The sequence below is a fragment of the Nyctibius grandis genome, chromosome Z (assembly GCF_013368605.1).
Source record: "Nyctibius grandis isolate bNycGra1 chromosome Z, bNycGra1.pri, whole genome shotgun sequence".
Lineage (NCBI taxonomy): Eukaryota > Metazoa > Chordata > Aves > Nyctibiiformes > Nyctibiidae > Nyctibius > Nyctibius grandis.
The window spans coordinates 16,025,814-16,047,046 of record NC_090695.1 but is presented as its reverse complement, the minus strand read 5'-3'; the positions used below and the strand labels follow the sequence as shown (position 1 = coordinate 16,047,046).

At 46.9% G+C, this 21,233-nt stretch overlaps 1 protein-coding gene across 1 annotated transcript; it reads right to left on the bottom strand.

Annotated features, from left to right (window-relative positions):
• Window positions 1-1,811: 1,811 nt before the first annotated feature.
• Window positions 1,812-12,301, bottom strand: ISL1 (ISL LIM homeobox 1). Its single transcript, XM_068423680.1, has 6 exons — window positions 12,274-12,301; window positions 11,262-11,451; window positions 8,058-8,317; window positions 5,762-6,048; window positions 4,165-4,332; window positions 1,812-1,928 (listed from the first exon to the last, which is right to left on the bottom strand). The coding sequence occupies exons 1-6, from the start codon at window positions 12,299-12,301 to the stop codon at window positions 1,812-1,814; spliced, it is 1,050 nt and encodes a 349-aa protein (XP_068279781.1).
• Between the last annotated feature and the right edge of the window lie 8,932 nt (window positions 12,302-21,233).

Here is a 21,233-nt window from a genome sequence, read left to right as displayed (position 1 = left end):
CACTGATAAATAATGGTCATACTTGACTTGTTAAGCAAAAAGCGTCCCTTTTATCAGGAGCTTATACTTAGAGTACAGGTCACTTCAACAATCTCAACAACGAGGCTTTGGTATACAGCACTTCCTTTTTAATATTTTTTTAAAAATAATAGAGCTCAGGAAAAAGCCTGAGCTCCCAGTTCTTTAGATGTCTTAACGTTATGTCAGATCATGCCTAGAGTAATATCACTTTTAAGGTCAAGGGATGGGGGAGGAACAAGAGAGTTTCTAACTTTATCGTTTGAAAGCTAAGGCATACAACTAGCCCTGATACAGTTGTTGAAACGGAAATTTACAAGCTGGTCGTTAATACTTGCAATAAAATATCACATTCCTTTTATTCAGTAACGACCTGCTTTGCATGCAATATTTTATTTCAGGTATTTTAGCTGCTATCTTGTCTTTATTTAAAAGAGGGAACTTTGTTCATTATTTAATATTAATATTATTATTTTCTCTATTCCAAACGCTTATTTAGTGAAATAGTCCTGAAGATATAATAATTCTACATATGGCGCTTTATTTCACGTAATATTTAAGAAAAAAAAAAGACAAAAACCACATAGAATCAGACATATAATTCAAAGACCACGGTACAACCTTTTTTTTTTTCTTTCTTTTTTTTTCTTTTTTTTCTTTTAGTTCAGCAAACAAAAAAATAGTCAAATGACATGAAAAGTGGCAAGTCTTCCGATAATAAATAATAAATTACTTTATAATTTTGCAATGCAAGAGCAAACAAAAAGGGTGGGATTTTTTTTCTTTTTCTTTTTCTTTTTCTTTTTCTTTTTCTTTTTCTTTTTCTTTTTCTGTTTCTTTTTCTTTTTTTGTTTTTATTTTTGTTTTTCTTTTTGTTTTTACTTTTACTTTTTTTTCTTTTTTTCTCTTTATTGAGAGAGAGAGAGAGAGAAAAAAAAAAAACAGTCGTTTTAACCAATGACTATACACATCTTCGGGGGAGGGGAAAGTTCTTGGACAGACACATTTCAAACACAATCCCGAGACGCTTTGTGGCAAAATAGAGGTATACCTTGTTGCAATGCTTTTATAAATTGTTTTTTAAAGAGGAATTCAAAAACTTATTTTTAATCGCATCAGACTTGATAGAGGATGGATCTCAACCAAAGAAAACCAAAACCCCGCTACAGTACATGCTAGAAGAGACCCAGGAAACAACCCCTTGTTAAGAGTCAACTAAAAACAACATTGCAAACCAATGCAGCTCCACTTTTCTGCAATGAATCTTTCAACAATGCAGGGCTAAATCGTCTCTTTCCTGATGATGGAAAGCCTAATGGAGCTCCGTTTGGCAAGGCGATCCCCAATATAGAAACAGCACCATTCAGATTGGGAGGGACTGGATAGAACGTCCCTCTACCTTGGTTTCTCCCTAAGATGTGCAGTCAAATGAAAAGATAATTTTTTCCACTTTTTCTTTTTGAGATCCACGAATACAAATCCTTTACGTTTTGAAAACGTCTTTTCGATCCTCCTCTGATCATTGAATAGCGTGGTGGGTGGTTTTTTTTTTTTAAGTATTTATTTTAGTAAGATCCCATGATTGTCTTCACAGTGTTGCTACCATATCACCTTGTCTTTTCAAACATGACTCCGTTCATTTCATTGAGTGGTTCCTTGCTAGGTTCATGACACGGTTGTTAAACACTTTTTCCCACTAAATTTCGGAGTCCCAACGCGATCACTTTCCCACTCTCTCCAACAGGGCTGAGGGTAAGGGCAGAAACAACAACAGAAATCTGAATGAATGTTCCTCATGCCTCAATAGGACTGGCTACCATGCTGTTGGGCGTATCTGGCAGCTGAGAGGACATTGATGCTACTTCACTTCCAGTAGAATTGGAACCGGGTCCTCCTTCTGAAAAATTAACCTGCCAAAAATAAAAAAAAATAAAAAAAAAAAAAAGAGGAAGAAAAGTAAGAAAAAGAAGTGTTGTTACAACTGTAACAATCAAAGAAATGTAGCAGGCAAAGGCAAGGAAGAACGCAAAAATAAATACACAGGCATGCAGCCGAACGGCCTGATACATCTCCACGGGAGGCTATGTCACTGTTTGTTGCTTTGTTTAGCTTCCCCATTGACTTCACAGGATCCTTCTTCAGGCCGCCGGCCAAATCGCAGTAAAAAAAAAAAACGGGTTTAAAAAAAACTTAAAAAAACCACCAAACTAAAAAATCAAGCAAATAAACAAACAAACTTATTAACGAGGCCTTCTTCCCTGCCTTGCAAGAGTGGCAATCCCAGCAGAATGTTCTCGTCAATTATTTAAGCATGCATGTGTTTTTTTGACAAGAAACTACAAGGTTACTTTTTTCTCCTTTCGTGCACATACTAAAATAAATCTGGAAGGAGCATCCAGGAACACAAGGCATTTGAAATAAGCCATCCTCTTTCATTTGTGATTTGAAGCGGATGCTATCTCTTTTTAACGAGAGCTAGTTTGATAAAAAAGGTCACACTTCTCCCTCCTAATGTGCCTCGCAGCTCCCGTTAATTTAGGAGCAGCGTTGGGAAAAGGCATGATTTGAAGGGTGGAGCTTTGCTAATTCAAAGGCATTTCTTTGGCACCTATTTAGCTGGCCGATCCTGTGATTAAGACCCTTTCCAGATTAGAGACTGCCTTGAACGGTCGATGAACTGTCTGTTCCATCCACAATTCTTTATTTTAACTCTTTTCAGTATCAGACATTATGTCCGAGATATATCGATATTCATCTGTCTATCTAATGATCTGCCTACCCATATGCATGTGTGTATATGGCCTATCCATCTTCCATTCTGCTTTTTTTTTAGAACTACTCCATACAAAAACTCACTGCATCAAAGGTTTTTAAAGTCTCCTGTTCTGTTAAGGCACAATAAGTAAGGCAGCCGAGGGAGATCAATTTTTTTTGTGTCTGTTTGACAGCTTGATTAAAGCAGGAAAACCGGTGGTTGCTCTAGAGCAAGATGGTGCAAACAGCCCTGCTGCTGTGCGCCAACTTCCCGAGTGAGCACAGCGTGCCAGGGCAGGGAAGCATGCTGCAGCCTGCCACTGGGCAAAAGAAAAGCAATCCTACAAGACAGAGTGATGCTAAACTAAAGGTCTGAAAACCATTCTAGACGTGGCTACAAGCCTTCATCTTCCATCACTTTGTGTCGAGAAAATGCCCAACAGATAAAAAAAAAAAAAAAAAAAAGGGTCTATATGTTAATTTTTCTTAATTAAGTGCTATTTTGAATCACTTGAAAACCATACACAACATACTTCATTATTTTAAAGATCTGGTTTTAACTCATTTAGGCCAGGAAATTGAGTTAAGGCTTAACTTCTGTCCTTAATTCACCTTGTTTGGCCTAAATTTTGTAAATTATATGGTCCCAATATAAGCTGCCAAATGACATAGGCATAAGGAAGTGAGTTAAGAACAGAATTTATTCTAAAAGCTCTGTTTCCTTTTGGCTTAATGCAGTTTATTATATTGTTTGAATTTTTCATGTGAACACGTACTAACAATTCCCTTTCCAAAGCACAACTTTTAATGTAATCTATATATATGTATGTATTTGTATGTATATGTATAGATACATTAAGTCTATCTAGAGGTACATGCTTAATAAAAGGACTTCAAAAATTTAATTAAGCTGTTCATGTTTGTGTGACAAAACAAGGGCACAAGCTGACATTGCAAAACTCACCCTACTGCGTAAAGGCAAAATTGGCCCGAAGGGGGGAGGGGCGAATTTTAGAAACTGCTGTCATAAATGTGCATACAATTAAATGACACGTGAAGGGTGTTTTAGTTCTCCGGATAGAGATGCTTTCAGTTTGCAGGGGTGTGTGAGCTTACTTAGTCTCAGACCTGGGTCGGGCCTCATCTGGCTCCTGCGCAACTCACCTCGGGAAGAGCTCTGCTGTGCACTAAGGTAGGGTTTGCAGCAGGCCCTCTTAAATCAGTTGAGTTCGCCGCATTGACAGAGTGCCATCATGCCTACCTTGCCATTTCAGGAAAACCCGCTAGTCTGGGTTTGTCATCTCTCTGAAGGCACCCGGCACATTTAGAGAAACCTCCGTTGCTCTGCCCCGCGTACAGGCTAGCCTCCTCCGGCTGGGAACCGACACTTACTAGTTGCTGAAAAGCAGGTTGGTCTATGTCACTCTGCAATGCGAAGTCACTCAGTACTTTCCAGGGCGGCTGGTAACTCTGCACCTCCACCGGGTTCGCCTGTAAGCCACCGTCATGTCTCTCCGGACTAGCAGCCACCATCGGAGTTCCTGTCATCCCTTGGATATTCTGTAAACAGCCCAGCAAAAGATGTTAATGAGCTTGGTTAACTTTATTGTATATAAGCGCTGAGTCAATAAACTGCTTTCTATCTTATCTATACAGTCGCTTGTATTTGCTTTGTTAATCTGCTGTGAATGTCTTACTCTATTCTACTCTAGGTCAGACTATTTCTACTCGCTGCATTTATCACGGTGGAAGTTTACTTTCTTTCCCTTTAATCCCCCTATTTCTCCCAAGGCATACCCCCTCCGCCCCAAGCTTTGTTAAACACGAGCGCTCCGTATCTTGGCTGCCGATGCACGGCTCGGTACAAGAAACGGTTAATCACGCTGCCTTTCTCTGTCGCATCCAGGCTGGTTTTGTTCTGCGTGACCTTAACTGGATCGTATATCCACTGCACGGCAAACCTGGGGTACATCAGTAACGTGCTCTTTCCACAAAAAAAAAAAAAAAAAAAAAAAAAGGAAACCCCAGCCCTCCCAGTACGCCCTGTGGTGCAGGCACTGTTGTACTAAACAACTCCAAGCCTCGACGAACAGATTGTTCAGGCGAGTTAATAACACCGTGTTTTATTGCATTCCAAGAGGGTAAAACGAAACTCCTTAAATTCCACTTAACTAGGCAGCCTTATGAATTAATAGTCATTCTCAGGTCAGTCAATATACACAGGGAGAATAACAGACTCTTCTTCGAGTGGGCTAACAACAACGGGAAAAAAAAAAAAAAAAAGTTGGCTTAAAATGGAGACAGCCAGTTTGCTCTGCTGAACCCAGCGTTTTCCACCTCTTTGCATCACACATGCATATGCCTGCAGACAAAAACTCAATATATTTCTGTGCGAGAACTATATATGTTCTAAGTAACCTGTAAACACGATGGTCATTCCAAAAACTTTGCACTGCATTTGTCTTTTTATACAGTGAGTGCACTGACAAACACACACATACACATTGTACTATATAAAGTACTAAGAAAAGACATCAAATTTCCCTTTTACATGTCGGTTTTACTTGTGGGCTTACGCCTGTTTAAAAACATTGAGGAGGGGGAAAACATAATTTTCCCCTCAAGGAGTCCGTTGCATTTCCAATATAAATATTACACAAGGCTGGGCTTATTACTTCCCATAAACTCTGCAGGTCGCAATTCACGCAGCAGAGAAATTACTTTAATCCACTGCGTATCCTTAGCCCCACAAAAAGACATGTGTTCGCCTGAGCAGCCTATATCGGCTTCTCGCTGTGGTCTGTTCTAATTGCACTGACAGCAGAAACAAGCGGGTAATAGTTAAACGGTATCACTTTCTTTGTTTTAAGGGAGCTCCCAGAAAATCAAAAGCGTCAAACCGACCCCAGAGGCCGGCCGGGCTGGACACAGCCCAGACGTTTCTCCCTGGGAGGAAGGCAGCGCACGGTCAGAGGCTGAAGCCACTTACAGTTTTGTCATTGGGTTGCTGCTGCTGAAGTTGCTTCATCATAATGCTCCTTTTTTTGTCCTTGCAGCGCTTGTTTTGAAACCAAACCCTGATGACCCTCGGGCTGAGGCCAGTCATTTCTACCAGCTGCTCTTTCATGAGGGCGTCAGGTCTGGGGTTGGCAGCGTAGCAGGTCCTCAAGGTGTGAAGCTGTTTTTCATTAAGGACAGTCCGGACTCGGGTGGTCTTCTCGGGCTGCTTGTGGACGTGGGGTCGCAGAGCTGGCTGTCTGGCAGAGATAGGTTCTGCTGTAAGGGAAGGGGAAGGGAGGAACAGTGTCCCCATGAGTAGGAAGCAGGGAGTCTGCAGAGTCTATGAATCTAAGCTGGTGGGACAGGGGGAGGCAGAGGGGGTAGTGATGAACCCTCTTTCAAAGGCCATTCAAGCAGTCAGATCTATCGGAACTCCTGCAGCCTCCTCTGCTTTATGCACTGGTGGAGTGACAGGGCTGACATTTCTGATTCCACAGATAATTAATTTGCAAAAACAAACCACCCCCCCTAAACCCGTTACTGACAGAAGCTTGAACCTCTACGATATTTGACAGGGGAGGGCGAGTTCGCTAAGGTGTGCGTGCGTTAGGAAAGGAGGGGGAGCCTTTTATGTATTTATTTCCTGACAAACCACCAAACCAGATTTTTGGCCCGAAAATTAGTGAAAGAATACGTCCTAAATTAATCATAATTTGGGACTGCTTCTTGTATACTGAATCTAGCTCAGTTTAGCCAGAGGCTGCGATAACGTGCAACATCTACCGGCGGTTTGATGCTTCCAAACCAAAGCAAAACAAGCCAAATCCGCTGCGCGATGACCGTGGAGGAAAATCCTGTGGGAACCCCGTATCCCAGAGCTCGGAAGACGGTGGTCTATCTTAGAAAGTGGAAGTGCTAGGTGACTTTATGTCGACTTCTGATGAATACTCAAAAAAAATGAGTGTTTCGCCAATTCTTTAAAAGGGGAGCAAACCCAGCAACTCGTGGAAACCGCCAAGAAATGCAAATCTACGGGTAGCGTCACATCAAGAGCTAAAAGCATTCGTGTGATTCTGCTATTCTTCTGTCTATCGTGCAGCTGTAGCTATCTAGATGTAATTTGACCCAGTCAAAGGAAAAATAAAATAAAATAACTACTTTTTTTTTTTTCTAGAAGTCTGGTTAGTTATATGCAGAAGTGCTCGCTTTTGTACAGTCGGGTTCTGACCTTTGTGATTATAACAATAAATCAGCAAATGCGAAGAAAAAAATACGAAGGCTTCAAATCTGAGCAGTATTGTACCTGCCGAAACAATATGCCTTTTGGAGACATGCACATACACACTGTAGGGACCACGCACAATCTCTCTAAAATTCTGCCATGATCAGCTACGGGATTATTTCTCCCTATATATAGATATGTCACCTAAAAGTATCTCAGAAACGGGAAACGAGCCGCTTAAACATAGCTGTGTTTGTAAATAACCTTTTGAGTTACGGTTACTCGCACAGCAGTAACGCCGGCCAACCTCGTGCTGTCCAGCCTAATATGCTTCAGAGACGTGCCGCCTCCTGAAGCTAAGCGTCTCTGAGCATCTGATGTACCCGTCGAGAACTGAAAGTGTAAGCAAAGTTGTAAGGTGGGGCGACCCTGAAGTTACACAATGCTGAGTTTTAAGATGAAATTCTCATCAAATCACATAAAACGTTTCAAGAAGGCAGAGTCACTTTAAAAGGCAATTACCGAAGATTAGCTTGTTGACAGTTTTAAATTACAGCCTAAGTGCTCGCCTGTAGTTATGAAGTCTCTCTCTTTTCGGCCTCCGCCTCCACCGATGCTTAGAACTGCTTTTCCACACGCTCCGGAGGCAGAAGCGTCTGTGCTTTGCCCCAGACCTGCTCCCTGCAGCGGCTCGTCCCCCTCCGACTGAAGCTCCCGGCTGTCCCGGGCTCGGGGGAGGGGGACAACCCCCGCACCCGCTGCGCGGTGAGAGCAGGAGGGTTGCGGGCTGGGGGGGTGCGGCCCCCCGCGCAGGTGTCTCCGCCCCACGCGTACCGCATACGCGTTCGTTTCTGGCAGCAGCCAGACCCGCGGCAGCCCCGGGCGTGGGGCGCGTGGCTGCCGCCGGACTCCGCGGGCGCGTACGCTCTGGGCCGCCTTTCCGCGGGGGCGCGGAGCCCCCTGCAAATGGGCGCCGCCCCCCCCACCCCCGTCCCTGCGCCAGGCGCCGGGCCGGGCAGCGCCAAACCCCGCGGGCTTCCGCGGCGCCGAGTGCGGGCGGTACCTGCCATCTGCAGCGGCCGGGCGGGGTGCAGGGGGCTGAGGGGGTCCCCGGCGCCCAGGCTGGCCCTCTCCACCACGTCGTGGTCCGCCCGGCAGAAGAGGCCGTCCTCCCGCAGCGCGAATTCATCGCCGGGGATGAGCTGGCGGCTGCAGGCCACGCAGCGGAAACACTCGATGTGGTACACCTTGGAGCGGGCGCGCATCACGAAGTCATTCTTGCTGAAGCCGATGCTGCACTTGGCGCACTTGATGCCGTATAACCTGAGCAGGGCCCAGCCCAGAAAGAAGGAGAAGGGAGTGAAGGAGGGAGAGCAAGGGAGGGGGAAAGGGAGGCCAGGGAAGGGAGGGTGGGGGGAAGAAAGGCAAAGGAAAAAGAGAGAGAGGTTTTCAATCCCGCTCCTGGGCAGCCCCGTGGCCCCGCGTAGCCCGCTAGTTAAACAAGCCTTGAAAATACAGAAGCCAGAAGAGGAAAGGAATAAAACGGATTCGTTTGCTGCCAATGTTCTGGCCCCCACGCCGTAAAAGGCGTTGGGGACCGGGACACACCGGTGGGCAAGGAGAGCGGGGAGGGAAGAGGCGGCAGAGATGCAAGGTGAAACAGGGGGGGGGAAACAAAAAAGCGACCCCCTTCCTTCCCGAGGAGGTGTCGACCTTTCCCTCCTGCTCTAGAGCCGGAGCCGCACCAGGCGAGGGGCCGTCCCTGCCCTCTCCCTCCTTCCTCACGGCGCGGGGGGAGGACCTGACCTAGCCTGGCCCGGGGCTGAACAGGACCTCCCGGCTACAAAAGGGAAAGGCGAGGCTGGCGAAGCTGCCATCCACTCCCCACACACAAACGTACCGGCCTCGCCAAATGGTGTTATTTTTGCGAGGAACACGCCCAGGGCTTCTGCCGGTTAAATACGTGCCCGGACTGCCGGCAGTTTAGCCTCCGGGACGCGCCAGGGGCGGCTCTTCCAGGGGCCGCGGCTCTTCCCCTTGTCCTCTCTCCCCAGGTTCATTTTATACAACAATATAGGCATACACACACACCCCCTTATATGTATACACGGTCACATAAACAGTAGTGTAACTCTCCCTCCTCGCCCCCTACTAAAAGGCATGTTGGGTGCTTTGGCTCTGCAGCCTGTCCCTACCTCAGCCTCCCTGCCCCTCCTGCTGGCGCTCCCACCTTGAGCCGGGGCTCAAGCCCTCCGGCACCACTGAACAGGCAACTTCTCGCTGATAGCCCCACACGGCAAATAATGGGTTTCTGGGGTTACACGCTGGAGTGGGTGGCGGGTTCCTCGTCTCCCGTGGAGCAGAGAGAGACAGTTCACCAACCAGTAAATGAATATGAGAAAATGCTCCAACTTGGGTGTCTAGAGCTGCACAGTCTCTCTGCTCCCACCGGGTGCTCCTTAGCCAGCCTCCCTGGTATTAAGTAAAATTAACATCTTTCCGCAAATGTACGGATACACGCACATATGCACGCACACGGTCCACAGAACTGTAAAAGCTGTTCATAAAACCGAGCTAATATTCATCCCCCCACATCTCCTCACCAGTACGCTTCCTTAGAAATACAGTCTGCGATGTATGCTTGTGGGTATAGCTGTTTGTTTATACACATCTTTAGCTGCTATGGCTATAGAGGTGTACTCATCCTATATGATGAGCTATGTATTTCCGAATTATAATGTTTTGAAAAACAAACAAACAGATGAACGGCAAAAGAACAGAGCGATCGCAAAGTGTATGCATTAATAGGTACAGAAGTTGAGGGGGTTGCCCACGTCTGACAATTATAGATTGGATCACGGTCTAATTCAAAGTCGACTGGCAGATAACGTACATCTTACTTTTAAAGTTGTAGCAAATGAAATGTATTCCGTATTAACTTAAAAGAGCTGCATTTTTTTTTTTAGATTTCGCCCGCTGAGTTGTTGCAGGAGATAAGTGAGCACATCTCAGTCCAAACGTTTTCCTTTCATTTGAAATTAGTGAAATGACAACATTTAAAAGCATAGCTCCAAAGTGCATTTAAAAGTAAAGAAAGAAAAAAAAATGGGGGCTCTTTTTCGCCGTGGTAAAACTTTGAGAAAAATCTCACAACATGTCTTGCAGGCATGATCGGCATATGAGTTGTGCACTGAAGAAGGAAAGACTCAAGTGCTTTATTTAAATTCAGAATTACAAAGAAAATAGAAGAGATTTCTTTGGTAGCTAGGTAGGTATTGCTCCAAAAAAACTTTCTATAAAAAAAAATACTGTCCATACCTCAGTGTCATACAAAGTTCTGGTTTGGCAAACCCAGTAGATGATACTGAAATGGATCAGCATGACCCAGGAGCACAAATAATAAACACACTCGAAATTCCTGCTTTGGTTTCTCTATCGTGTCAGGATTGGCAACTCTCACATTTTATCAGTTACCAGATTTTAATGTGAGGAAGGAAGCGGTTCCATTATCTAAATATACCCAATTGTTCGCGAACAGATGATGGGCAATTTGATCTGCTCTGTCTAATTCATCAGTACAGATAAGATAAGAAAGAAAAGGCAGTCAGATATCACCAAAGGGGTTAATATTTAAAAAGATTAAATGTCAGTTATTTTAGCGAAGAAACATTTTGGTCTAGGTTTTAACCTCCCCATAAAAGGATCATTTATTCTGAAGAAAACTTCGGGTTTGTTTTTATTTTGCTTTTTTTTTTTTTTTTTGATAGGCCTAGTTTAAATAGCGTATTTTTTCCCCCCGTGTATTTATTCTTACAGCATACATGCTTGAAGGGCCTTTCTTACGAATGCCATTATGCCTTTGCAAAAACACAGATGCTTTTCTCAGGTTGTGTTAAAACCCGATCAGTTCCGTATTGCTCGTAATATCTACACTATTGAAAATATTCTCCATTACCTACGATTTCTTACTTTGTTACAATCACAGGGTGCATTGCCAAAGTCCTCAAGAGGACCCACAGTTCCCGAACGTGGTTTTATTTATACAGAAATTTGCATTTGAATCTATGGAATAAAAAACTTGACTACCCTAACTTTTTTCCTCTCTTATCTATCTATGCGGAAATCACTTAAAAACATACCAATCGTCTTTTCACCATATTTCTCATAATTTTACGTCTTCCCGCCTCTGTCAGATTTATGAAGTTAAAAAAAAAACAACAACAAAAAAGAAATCTCACCGAAGAATTAAACAACGTAAATGGCGTACCTGATATAATCTCTTTTACAGTAGGTTTTGCCATCCCTAACAAAGCACGTACAGGTCTCGTCCAAATACTGATTACACTCTGCACACTTCAAACACGCCGCATGCCATTCCAAATCCGGAGAAACCCTCAGAATATACTGATCGTGAATTTGATTGCCGCAACCAACACATAGGGAAATCAGGCGTTTTTCTGAAATGAAAATAAATACATGATTGACTAACCGTTTACTCTCCTACAGAGATAAACACACTTTTAGTGTCGTTCCTTTATAGGGCGTACTCTGGGAGTGTTGTTGTTGGGGTTTTTTTGAAGAGTATTACACTTTTGGATGGTAATTGAAGTGTGCCATCAAAACCTTGCCTCGTTTATAAAGGAGGCAGAACATATGTTAAAATGCAGATGTGAACAGTCTTCGGGGTGAAGGTCCTCATTTCGCAAGCTTTGCACGGAATCAAATCTCCAAACTCCCTCGTTGATTTATTTTTATTTTATTGTTTGCTTGCTTGGGTTCCTTTCCTTACGGGGAGAGTACCTATGTGTTTGATTTCATTTTTTAAGAGGCTCTGACTGGAAATGATGAACGCGTGGCTAGGTGCGCTTCTCATTCAGCCCCTTGCCATAGAAGAGGGGACTCGAGGCTGCTAGCAAGAACAAGCATCATTACGGTTGTCACTTGCTCTCTTTTGCAAGTCTAATACTAATTCCCCCAGATAGACTAGGTGCTGGGTAGTCAGACAGCCTCACCGCAGTCTAGCACGAGGAGAATTTAAGGCTCTGTGGTTGAAGATCCCACTAAAATCCTGCCTGCTCCCCAAACTTTAAAAGAGAACAGGACCCCAGGCTACTAACATACAAGGCTACGAGGTTAAAACACAGCAAGCATGCAGGCATGGCAACAAAGGCACCTTCTCTACCATTCAAATGAAGTTCAGCTCTTTAGCAGTTCGCCTGCCTGAGACGATTACAATAGACAGCACATTTATTCCAACAACGGTAAAAATTCCGCCTTACTTTTTGGTGGGTCTCCCATGTCTCCCATATCTGTAAGAGGGTGTAATGTCCACAGTGAAATGGTGTACGGTTTCGTTTTAAGACCCCAAAGCAGGTTTGAGAGCTGTCGCTAAAAAAAAAAAAAAGAAAAAGAAAAAAAAAAAAGTAGAAGTACTGATAACAAATGCAAAAAAGACCCAACTAGAGACTCGAAATTAAAAAAAAAAAAAAGGCAAAACGAAACACCACCGGCGTGGGAGACACTGTCAGGGCTGCGGAGAGAGCAGGGGGCGCGCGGTGCGGCGCGGTGCGGGGCGCGGCGCGGCGCCGGGGGCGCGGCAGGGTCCGGCCGCGCGCTGCGGTGCGGTGCGGTGCGGGAGCGGTGCGGTGCGGTGCGGGAGCGGTGCGGGAGCGGTGCGGGAGCGGTGCGGGAGCGGTGCGGGAACGGCGCAGTGCGGTGCGGCGGCGCGGCGGTGCCGGACTGGGCGCTGGCGTCTCGGGCACTCGCTTCGCCCTTATCTCTTACTCAAACTTCTCTGCTCCAACTCAGCCCGCTCGCCATTGGCCTGACGTCATGCGCGGGGACGTCACGCCTGCGCGGCGCCCATTGGCTGCGGGCGGCGCGGCGCAGCTGTTCTGATTATCATATTTCAGCGTCTGGAGGCGCGGCGGCCCCGGCTCGGGCTCTCGGAGGCAACTTTTCCTCGCTCCTCATTTGTATTTCCCTTTATACTTTCTTCTTGTCGCTCTCCTCTATCCCTGCCGCTTATCTCCCGTCACACCTTTCATTTTCCTTCCCGGCCCCGCTCGGGCTCCTCCACCCCTACCTCCTCTCGGGCTTGCCATCCCTTATTTACCATTTCTATGTGTGTATATATATGTATTTTTTTTGGGGGGGGGGGGGGCGGTGGTGGTGGTGGTGGTGTTAATCCAGCTATTTCCTTTCCGAGGGTTTATCTGTCCTAGGCAGGAGCCACCGCTCCGGTTTGCCCAGGGGCGGCTGCCCTGAGCGGGGAGGAGGGCGGGCAGGCTGGCTGGGCATAGCCTGTATGTGTGTCCTCCAGCCTTCTCTCTTAAAATCGCGGATAAAAGCTTCGTGTATTTCTGTTAAACACAAGATCGAAGAAGGTACAAATATTTACCTTAAATTGTCTTTCAACACTCCGTTCATTCTATTTATATTTTCCTATCCCTTTTAGATCCTTTTCCTTTCTCTCTCCCCAACGCCCCCCCTCCCCCTTCTGTAAGTAGAAACGCATCCCGTGTTTAGACGGTTTGGTAGGTTGGCTGGGAATGGAGATTCGCGGAGAAAAGTGAAGAATTTCTGCCTGTCCCCGTGGACAATCCTTAAAATTCTTATTAAAAAAAAAAAAAAAGAAAAGAGAGAGAAGACGCGGACTCCGCCGTTTGCGCGGCTCTGCGGCGCTGCTCCCTGGAGGTGGTGTGGGAAGCCCGGACCTGAGGAGGGCCGCGGCTGGGCGCGGTGCGATGCAGTGCCCGCTCCCTCATCTGCGCACCAGCGCAGGGCGCCCCGCAGCCCGCCCCGCCGGCACCGGCCCCCGCGGCGCTGCGCGCTCCCGCGGGCTGTTATCTGCAAGCGTCCCAAACCAGGCAAAATGCAACTTTCCTGTGGGCACGGAGTTCTTTGTGTGTGTTTTTCAAAGGGCAGGCTCTGCTTAGGCTACACGGTGCCTTTCCATTAGTCTGCGCGCGAAACCGTACCCACTCCCGAGCGTGTCCACCCCAAATTCTCCTGAATCTCGTCCCCCCCATCTTAAACGTCCTCTTTGAATTTGTTTAGATTTTTGTGTTCTGTTCCATATGGGCTGTTACACCGCCCTCATCAACGTAGTATTTAAGTGCTCTCCAATCACTACTCATGAGGAAAATATATTTTTTTCGAAGTCCTATTTTTTTTAAAAGGCAACCGAGTTTGGGTGAAAGAGAGGCAAAAAAAACCACCGGGGAATATCTTCCTGCGGGGAAATCTGGTTGCAATGAAACAGCCAAGAAAAAGTTCTGAAACTCGCATTTGCTGATGAGACAGCTGCTAAACAACGGACCTCCTCGGAGTCCTAACTTAGTTTGCAAGATGTTTTCCTTTCCGAAGCTGAGGGAGCAAACACACCCTCCAGCTTTATTTCAAACAAGAAGTGGGACCCAAAGTTGCCACTTGTAGAGATAACTAAGCTGTCCTGAAATGATCTCAAGATAGTGTCAGGAGGTAAAGATACGGTTGTAAACACAAACACACAGAGTTATTTTACATATTCGACGTTTAAATAAACTGTGAGAAATGCAACTGTGCTAGGTGATCACTTCTCACCGAAGAAACTGGCGATAAACATATATGTGGAGATGTTTGTGTACATGCATATATATATATAAGAGACTAGGTGTACGTATACGTTATAATTTAGTGTGTTATCTGAGTAAACTAAAAAGCAGTTATCAGGAATTACTGCTGATGCTGACAGCTTCGGACAGCGCGGCACGTGTTTGGGGCAAAACCTTTAGAAATAGCCAGTTTCTCTTAAATCGCCTCGGACTGCGGTGTCGTCCCTGCGTGCCGCTCGCCCGGGCCGGGGGAGCACCACCGTGCCCCGCTCCTCCCCGTGCTCTCCGCGGTCCGCAGCGGCCGGGTGCGCACCACGCAGCCCCCGCCACTCGGCGTGGCCTCGTCCCCCGCGGAGCCCCCGTGCGCATTTGCGGTGTTTGGAGTGCGCGGCGGCGGGGCATGGCCCTCCGCGGGGGACCGTCCCCCGCCCGGTGGCACGGTCCCCAGCCGGCCTCTCCCCGCGCCGGGGCGCGCAGGCAGCGCGCAGGCAGCGCGGCGGCAGGCACGGCGACCTCTGCTGGCCGAGGGGCGAGCGGCCACCGCCCCGCGCGGTGGGCGCGTTTCGGACCTATTGTACCTTTCGCCTGCAAGTATCACCTTCTCTCCCCCCGTACGGGGCATGCCGAGACCCTTCTCCGCGCCCCCGGGTGACCTCGAGGGCTGCGAGCTGGCAAAAGATCCGAGTAATTAAAAACAACCAAAAAAAAGAGTCGTCCCGTTGACTGAGAAAAAGAAAATCCGCGCCATGAGAGGCTGAAACGGTGTTTTTCCGTAATGCGGTCAAGGCATTTTCCCTCATGGAAGTTTGTATTTCTTTTAAAAATTTGGCCTGATTACAATACACCGCCTCCCAACTCTGAAACAACGTATCTTATTTTTCACCATTACACCTTTTTTTAAAAATAATTCAATCTGGTTTTAATTCTATTAACCACCATCCCCTAACTTTTGGCGTTTTAACTACTGCTTCTGGGAGAGGTGATTGCGTTTGAGGCTTGATCTTTGCAAATAATGTGCAATAAGCGAGAAACCTGTCTCCACCCCAACAAACCAGGAGTGGGAAGAAAAGGAAGGTTTTGATCGAAGGTTTTTTCCCCGTCCTGTGTACCTGTTTCCCACCCTACTCCTCCTCCCCCCACCTACCGTTTTGCTTACTGTGTATTCGATTCGCTTTCCCAGGAAGGCGAAGGTCTATATTTAGCCAGCATCAGAATCGGGTTTAAGGGAGTGGAATAATGAGTGGAACTGCCTGTTTCAATGAATAAGGTATTTAGAGGAAAACCGTGCTGAAGGATTTGTCTTTTACAGTATCAATACACACGTGAATGGGAAGACATAAAACGGGATTGTACGTATTTGAGACACTTTCGAAAATATATGTTAATTTTACTTTTTTCCTTTTTTTCCCTTTTCTTATTTATTTGCTTTTGGGAAGGGGACTGGGGTAGCCTGATAAAAGTCGGTGGCTCTACACAGCAATCAATAGCTTTCATCACGTTGAGGGGCTCAAATGAGATTATATTCATTCGAGGGAAGGGAAGGGGAAAAAAAAACAAAACCAAAGCAAACCCCAAACGGACAGCGGATATTAACCCTTTCCATCCCATAAAGAACAACTTAAATGCAGTCCTGAGTTTGCTTAGTGGCGAAAACTAGGACGGCTTCCCAACGGGGAAAAAATGGGGAGAAAAAAGTCAGCTTTGGGAAATGATTAAAGAGGTATTGCTGGTTTCGGAAGGGAGGCACCATTAGGGGCTGGGTGAGACGCCCTTGCAGGCCCGAGCTGGGGCAGCACCGGGCTGGGGCGGCCGAGCCCCGGGCGCGAACCCGGCAGCGGGGGGTTCCCTATCCTTCCCTCCGGGGCCCGCAGCGGTCACCGTCTTGGGGCTCAGACCCGGGGACCTGGCCGCGGCAGGCAGCGAGGTCCCCCCCCCCCAGCGACCCCGACTGCGGTCTGGAGGGCTATTTGTGTCCCCTTGCACCGTGGTGGCTCAGCGCAGCCTCGCCACTCGGGCACGCAGAAAGGCTTCTTCGGTCAGCTCCGGCTTAAAACTTTTCTTTCTTGAGGAGCTTTGGACCAGAAAGACGCTTTGCAAGAAGAGTTTGGGTATGAGCTCGCAGAGGTTCAGATTTCCTCTCTCTGCCTTGCGCGATGCGCCGAGGAGACCAGGGCTGAGCCCTTGCAATGTGCCGAGAGGGGAAAGGGGTCTGGCACAAGGCTGAAACTGGAAACAACACAGCGGGGAAATCAATCACGAAATGTATTAGCTGCTCCGGAGTGTAGGCTTTGACTCATCTAGAGGTGTGCGATCTTTAATCTTCAAGTCTTAGCTACTGCACGTGAGAGAGAAGTGTACCGTAACTGCACTAAATCTATCAAAACACAAGAAAACCTGTCAGTGGGCTTCTGCGCGCCCTGGAAACCTTCGTGATTTTAATAATACAATTTGGCTTATCAAATCGCTCTACCAAAAAAAAAAAAAAAAAAAAGCCATCCCTTCCTTCCTGGAGCCTTCTCGGACTGCACTAACTCTGTCACAGGACTGGCCAGCGGCACCGGCCCCGCTTTAATCCGGTCAGAGACAGGCACACTGTAACGAGGAGTACAGGCAGGGAATAAAAGTGTTTGGCAGTTGCGGGAAAACAAACACTGAAAAATTCCATGGAGGAGAAAATCCCCAAAAGATGTTAAGAAGGTGGCAGAGTGCGGGTCGCGCCGAGCGGTTCGGAACAGGACTGGAAATCCCAATTTCTCCTCAGCCAAGTGCCACCTGGCCTCAGCAGCGGCAGGCGCTGGCGCACACGGGGCGGGGAGGCGGGTCGGGGATATTTATTGCTTTAAACTTTCCCCTTTGTTATCTTCCCCGTGTCAGGAAGTGTTCGAGGACAGGAAATACAGCGGCGATTTTGTCTCCGAGGTGAACAGAAATCTCTGGGTAGCGAGAAGGGTTTAGGGCCCTCTTTCCAGTCCCGGCTCTGGCGGGGGTCCCGTCGCGGGGGTATCGGGCCCTTTCGTTCTCCCTGCGGGCCGTGGGGTCCGTGGGGGGAGGCAGCGAGCCGAGCCCGGCCCCGCTCCGGCCCCAAAGGGTGCCCGGCCCACGTCGGGGGAAAAACTGCCGGGAGAGAGGGGATGTGGAGCAGCGGGAAAAGTTTGTCCCCCACTAGTCTGTCTTGCTATGAGTGTGCGTGGGGGACACCCTACTCCTACCCCCTCCTAAACAGGCTCTTTCCCACTGGAAATTTGCCTCAACGAAATAACCTCAAGCAGCGTCCCGTCTCGGTGCTCCTACAACGGTCGCTTCTTCAGAAAAAGAGCCCAGACCCCCATCTCTGGAGAGTGACTTGGGAAAGAAAAAAAAAAACAACCCCCCCCACCTGAATAATTAATAACATCCTCATCATCAACAACAGTTGCGACAGCCCGAGCAGCAGCCGAGGCGGGCGTGGGGGGCCGGTGCTGCCGGAGCCCGCGGTCGCTGCGGAAGGCTGCGGGGCAGGAGAGGGCTGCCCGCTCCCTGCCCACCTCGCCCAGGCCGGAGGGCACGGGGTACCCCCGCAGCCGGCGTCTGCCGGGGCCCTCGGCGCCTCGCTGGGCGGCAGCGAGCGGCCGTCTCCGCTCCGCTCCCCGGCCGGCGGGGCTGTGCTGCCCGCTCCGCGCTGCTCCGCGGGGGCGCCCGGCTGCGCGGGCCGCCCGCCCCGGGGCCGAGGCGAGGGCTGAAGGAGCCGGTGAGAGCTACGAAGCCCCACGGTGCGGGCGGCACCAGCTGCCGCACGAAGGGCTCTCGCCGGCTGAGCAAAGGCGCCTTTCCTCAGAGGCAACTGGGCATCCGTTACTGCCACCCGGCCCTGTCCCTGCTCACAGCGACTTCCTTAATGTCTCACCAACTCTGAATATCGCTGTCCGGAAGGCACTGCTGGGTTGTCCTTCCGAGAGTCTTGCTCTCCTCTCCCGCACCTTACTGACCTTCACGACAGGGTTTCAAGCAATGCAAAAAACTCCCAAGACCCAACAACAGCAGCGAAGGGGAAATAACGCCAAATAAATGAAGGAATATGGCAACAAGAAGAAATTAATTTTAATGATTCGTAGTGGATTACTTGTCTGATGGTCAGTGATCCGCTTTAACCTAGCAGAAGATATACCACTCATCTTTGGTCTTTATAAGGTACACTTACTGCTTCCCAAAACAACACAATAAAATTGACAGCTGCAACCTGAAGAAGAGAAATTATATGCATCTTGAAAACAAACACACAGAGGTATCTGCATGGAGGTTAGACAGGTCGAGTTAATTAGCCGAAGAGAGTAGATATGTGTAAACACTAAATGATGCCCTGTTAAATTAGCTATTATGGCTTAGATCCTGAAAACAAATCTTGTGACATTAACGACCAGAGAAACAGTAGAGAGACCCAAAAAGCAGATGAAACCTAAACAGGGAACAGTTAGTGTACATAAATACTGCAAGTTCGGTGTGCTCACATGAATATCCCTGCAATGTACACAGTTTATTATACTTGTTCTGAGGAGAGGCTACCTCATTACAACCGGAAAAAATAAAAAAACAAAACCCAAAAAACTCTTCACCAGATTTGCATAATGCCAACCCTGCAAGTTTCAAAACTGCAGACACAAACTTGTTAAAGTGGCTACATACAAAATAGGAGAATCCTGAGTGCAAGTAGTGCAATCAGCATGTTTGAGGGATGAATTAGAGATGGACCGTGACCCTTTGTACCATTATTTCTCATGCATGAAAGCAAAAGAAAGAGGGGTGGAATTTTTATATATTGTCCACTGTTCAGTGGTCTCTGTTTTGAACAGGGGCAAATAAAAGCCATCAATAAATCATAAATCTTACATTAAGAACAAGCACGCACAACATACTTACGGCTTAGCATTTTTTCCCTGCTAGTGGGACATGTGCCATCCATTACTTACGAAGATGAAAGGTATATCATACAATACAGTGCTATTGGGTTATATACGTATATAGATAGAAAGACAATCTGAGTATTAATGCAACAGATACCACCATTACATGTGTTACACATTTGTAACATTCATCTGGAGTGTGTAATCATTATTTAAGTTACTTGTGATTTCCTTTGTATTGCTCAGAATCCTGCAATCAGTCCCAGCTCATGAAAAGAAATGTATCATGAGTAAGTGTAGCAAGAGCCTGAGCTGCCTGTCATCAGTCTTTCTTTACAGGATGTGTATTTCTGCCTGTATGGTTATTTGCATCCACATATTGTGACTTTTCCAACTCTGTTGCACACAGCTTCTGTTTTCCTCTGTAAACAAACATGTACAGGGTGAACTCAGCATGTGAAGACCCTGCAAGTACGGTCTATACTTTAACAGTTTCACTGCCACATGTAAGTTTTGCAGCTCAGGAATTTTTAAATGGTCTCAACTTCCTATTTGCACATATCATGTATCTGAACTGCAGATCAGAGGAAATTCGATGTCTTCACAATGATTTTCCAGTTTGCCTGTGGATTGCCTGCTATGCACTAGTCCACTTGGTTTCATGAAAGGTTGGAAAGAGAAAAAAATCTCTTTGGAGGAGGCAGGCCAGTAAATGCATTCTAGGCCCAGGACCATACTTCATGACACGTACTCTGGGCAGCACTGCAAGTTCAATCAGTAAAGAGGCCATGTCATTCCCACTGTTGTCAAGAGCACCAAAATGAATGGGGGGCCTTAGAAAGCGGCTAGATGTGATCTGATCTGAAGACCATACGCATTTGTGCCATGTGGTAGGACAAAATGTGAGTGTGAGGAGTGACTACAGTAAAGAGAATGAGGACTAGGGAAAAGACAAAAAAGGATGAATATGGCAGTAGGGGTAGGAGAAGCATAAGCAAAAATGAATGGAGAAATAAGTAGAACTACAGAGGGGCAGAGGTGAGAGAAATGTTTAAGAAATTGAACGCAGCGCCATAGGAAACTGAGAAAATAAGAAAGAAGGAAAGAAACTGATGGTGATAAGAGTATAAAAGAAAGAGCATGGCAGAATGAGGAATGAAGAGAGGGAAGATGGAGGCAGGGCAGGAAAGTAGAAAGAAGAGACCTTCTTTCCTGGAGATGCTCTGCGTGTGTTTGTGTTTGATGCTGAGGCTGTGACAAATCAGATGCTGCCACCAATGATGAGGATTTGGCACTCAACTGCAAAAGTTTTCCATTCTCTCTCACAAAAATATTTTTCTGTTAGGGCTACAATCAGTCTTAATACATTTGACAAAACATGCTTATGTTTATATTCATTGTAATATTGTAATTGTTTAGTTATTTACCACTCTTGGATTTGCATAGGATTTCTTTCTCCTAAAAAAGAAAATGCTTTTTTTTGGTTTGCTTGTTTGTTTTGTTTTTAAGAAAGCATAAGAAAGTATCCCTTCGCCCCCACCAAATCTCCCTCTCAAAAAATCTCTCTCTCTCTCTGTAACTCCCGTAGGTCAAAGAGGACCCCTGCTCCGTGTATGTGCAGAAACTAGCAGGCCTATAAAAACTTGATGTGAGTCAGCACTGCTCCATAAAAGGTCAACTACATCTGAATCAAGCTACTCTTAAAAGGCATCTACCACAGAGAAGAAATATGAGACAGACAGGAGCAGTATAGAAAGGGACAGATAT

Bases quoted from the DNA above. Each gene is read 5' to 3' on its own strand.
- ISL1 (XM_068423680.1), bottom strand. From the start codon at position 12,301: ATGGGAGACATGGGAGACCCACCAAAAA. The intron at 11,452-12,273 runs GTAAGGCGGAAT...TTTTCATTTCAG, and splicing joins CATGGGAGACCCACCAAAAA to AAAAACGCCTGATTTCCCTA. The intron at 4,333-5,761 runs GTAAGTGGCTTC...GGCTGTTTACAG, and splicing joins AGCAACCCAATGACAAAACT to AATATCCAAGGGATGACAGG.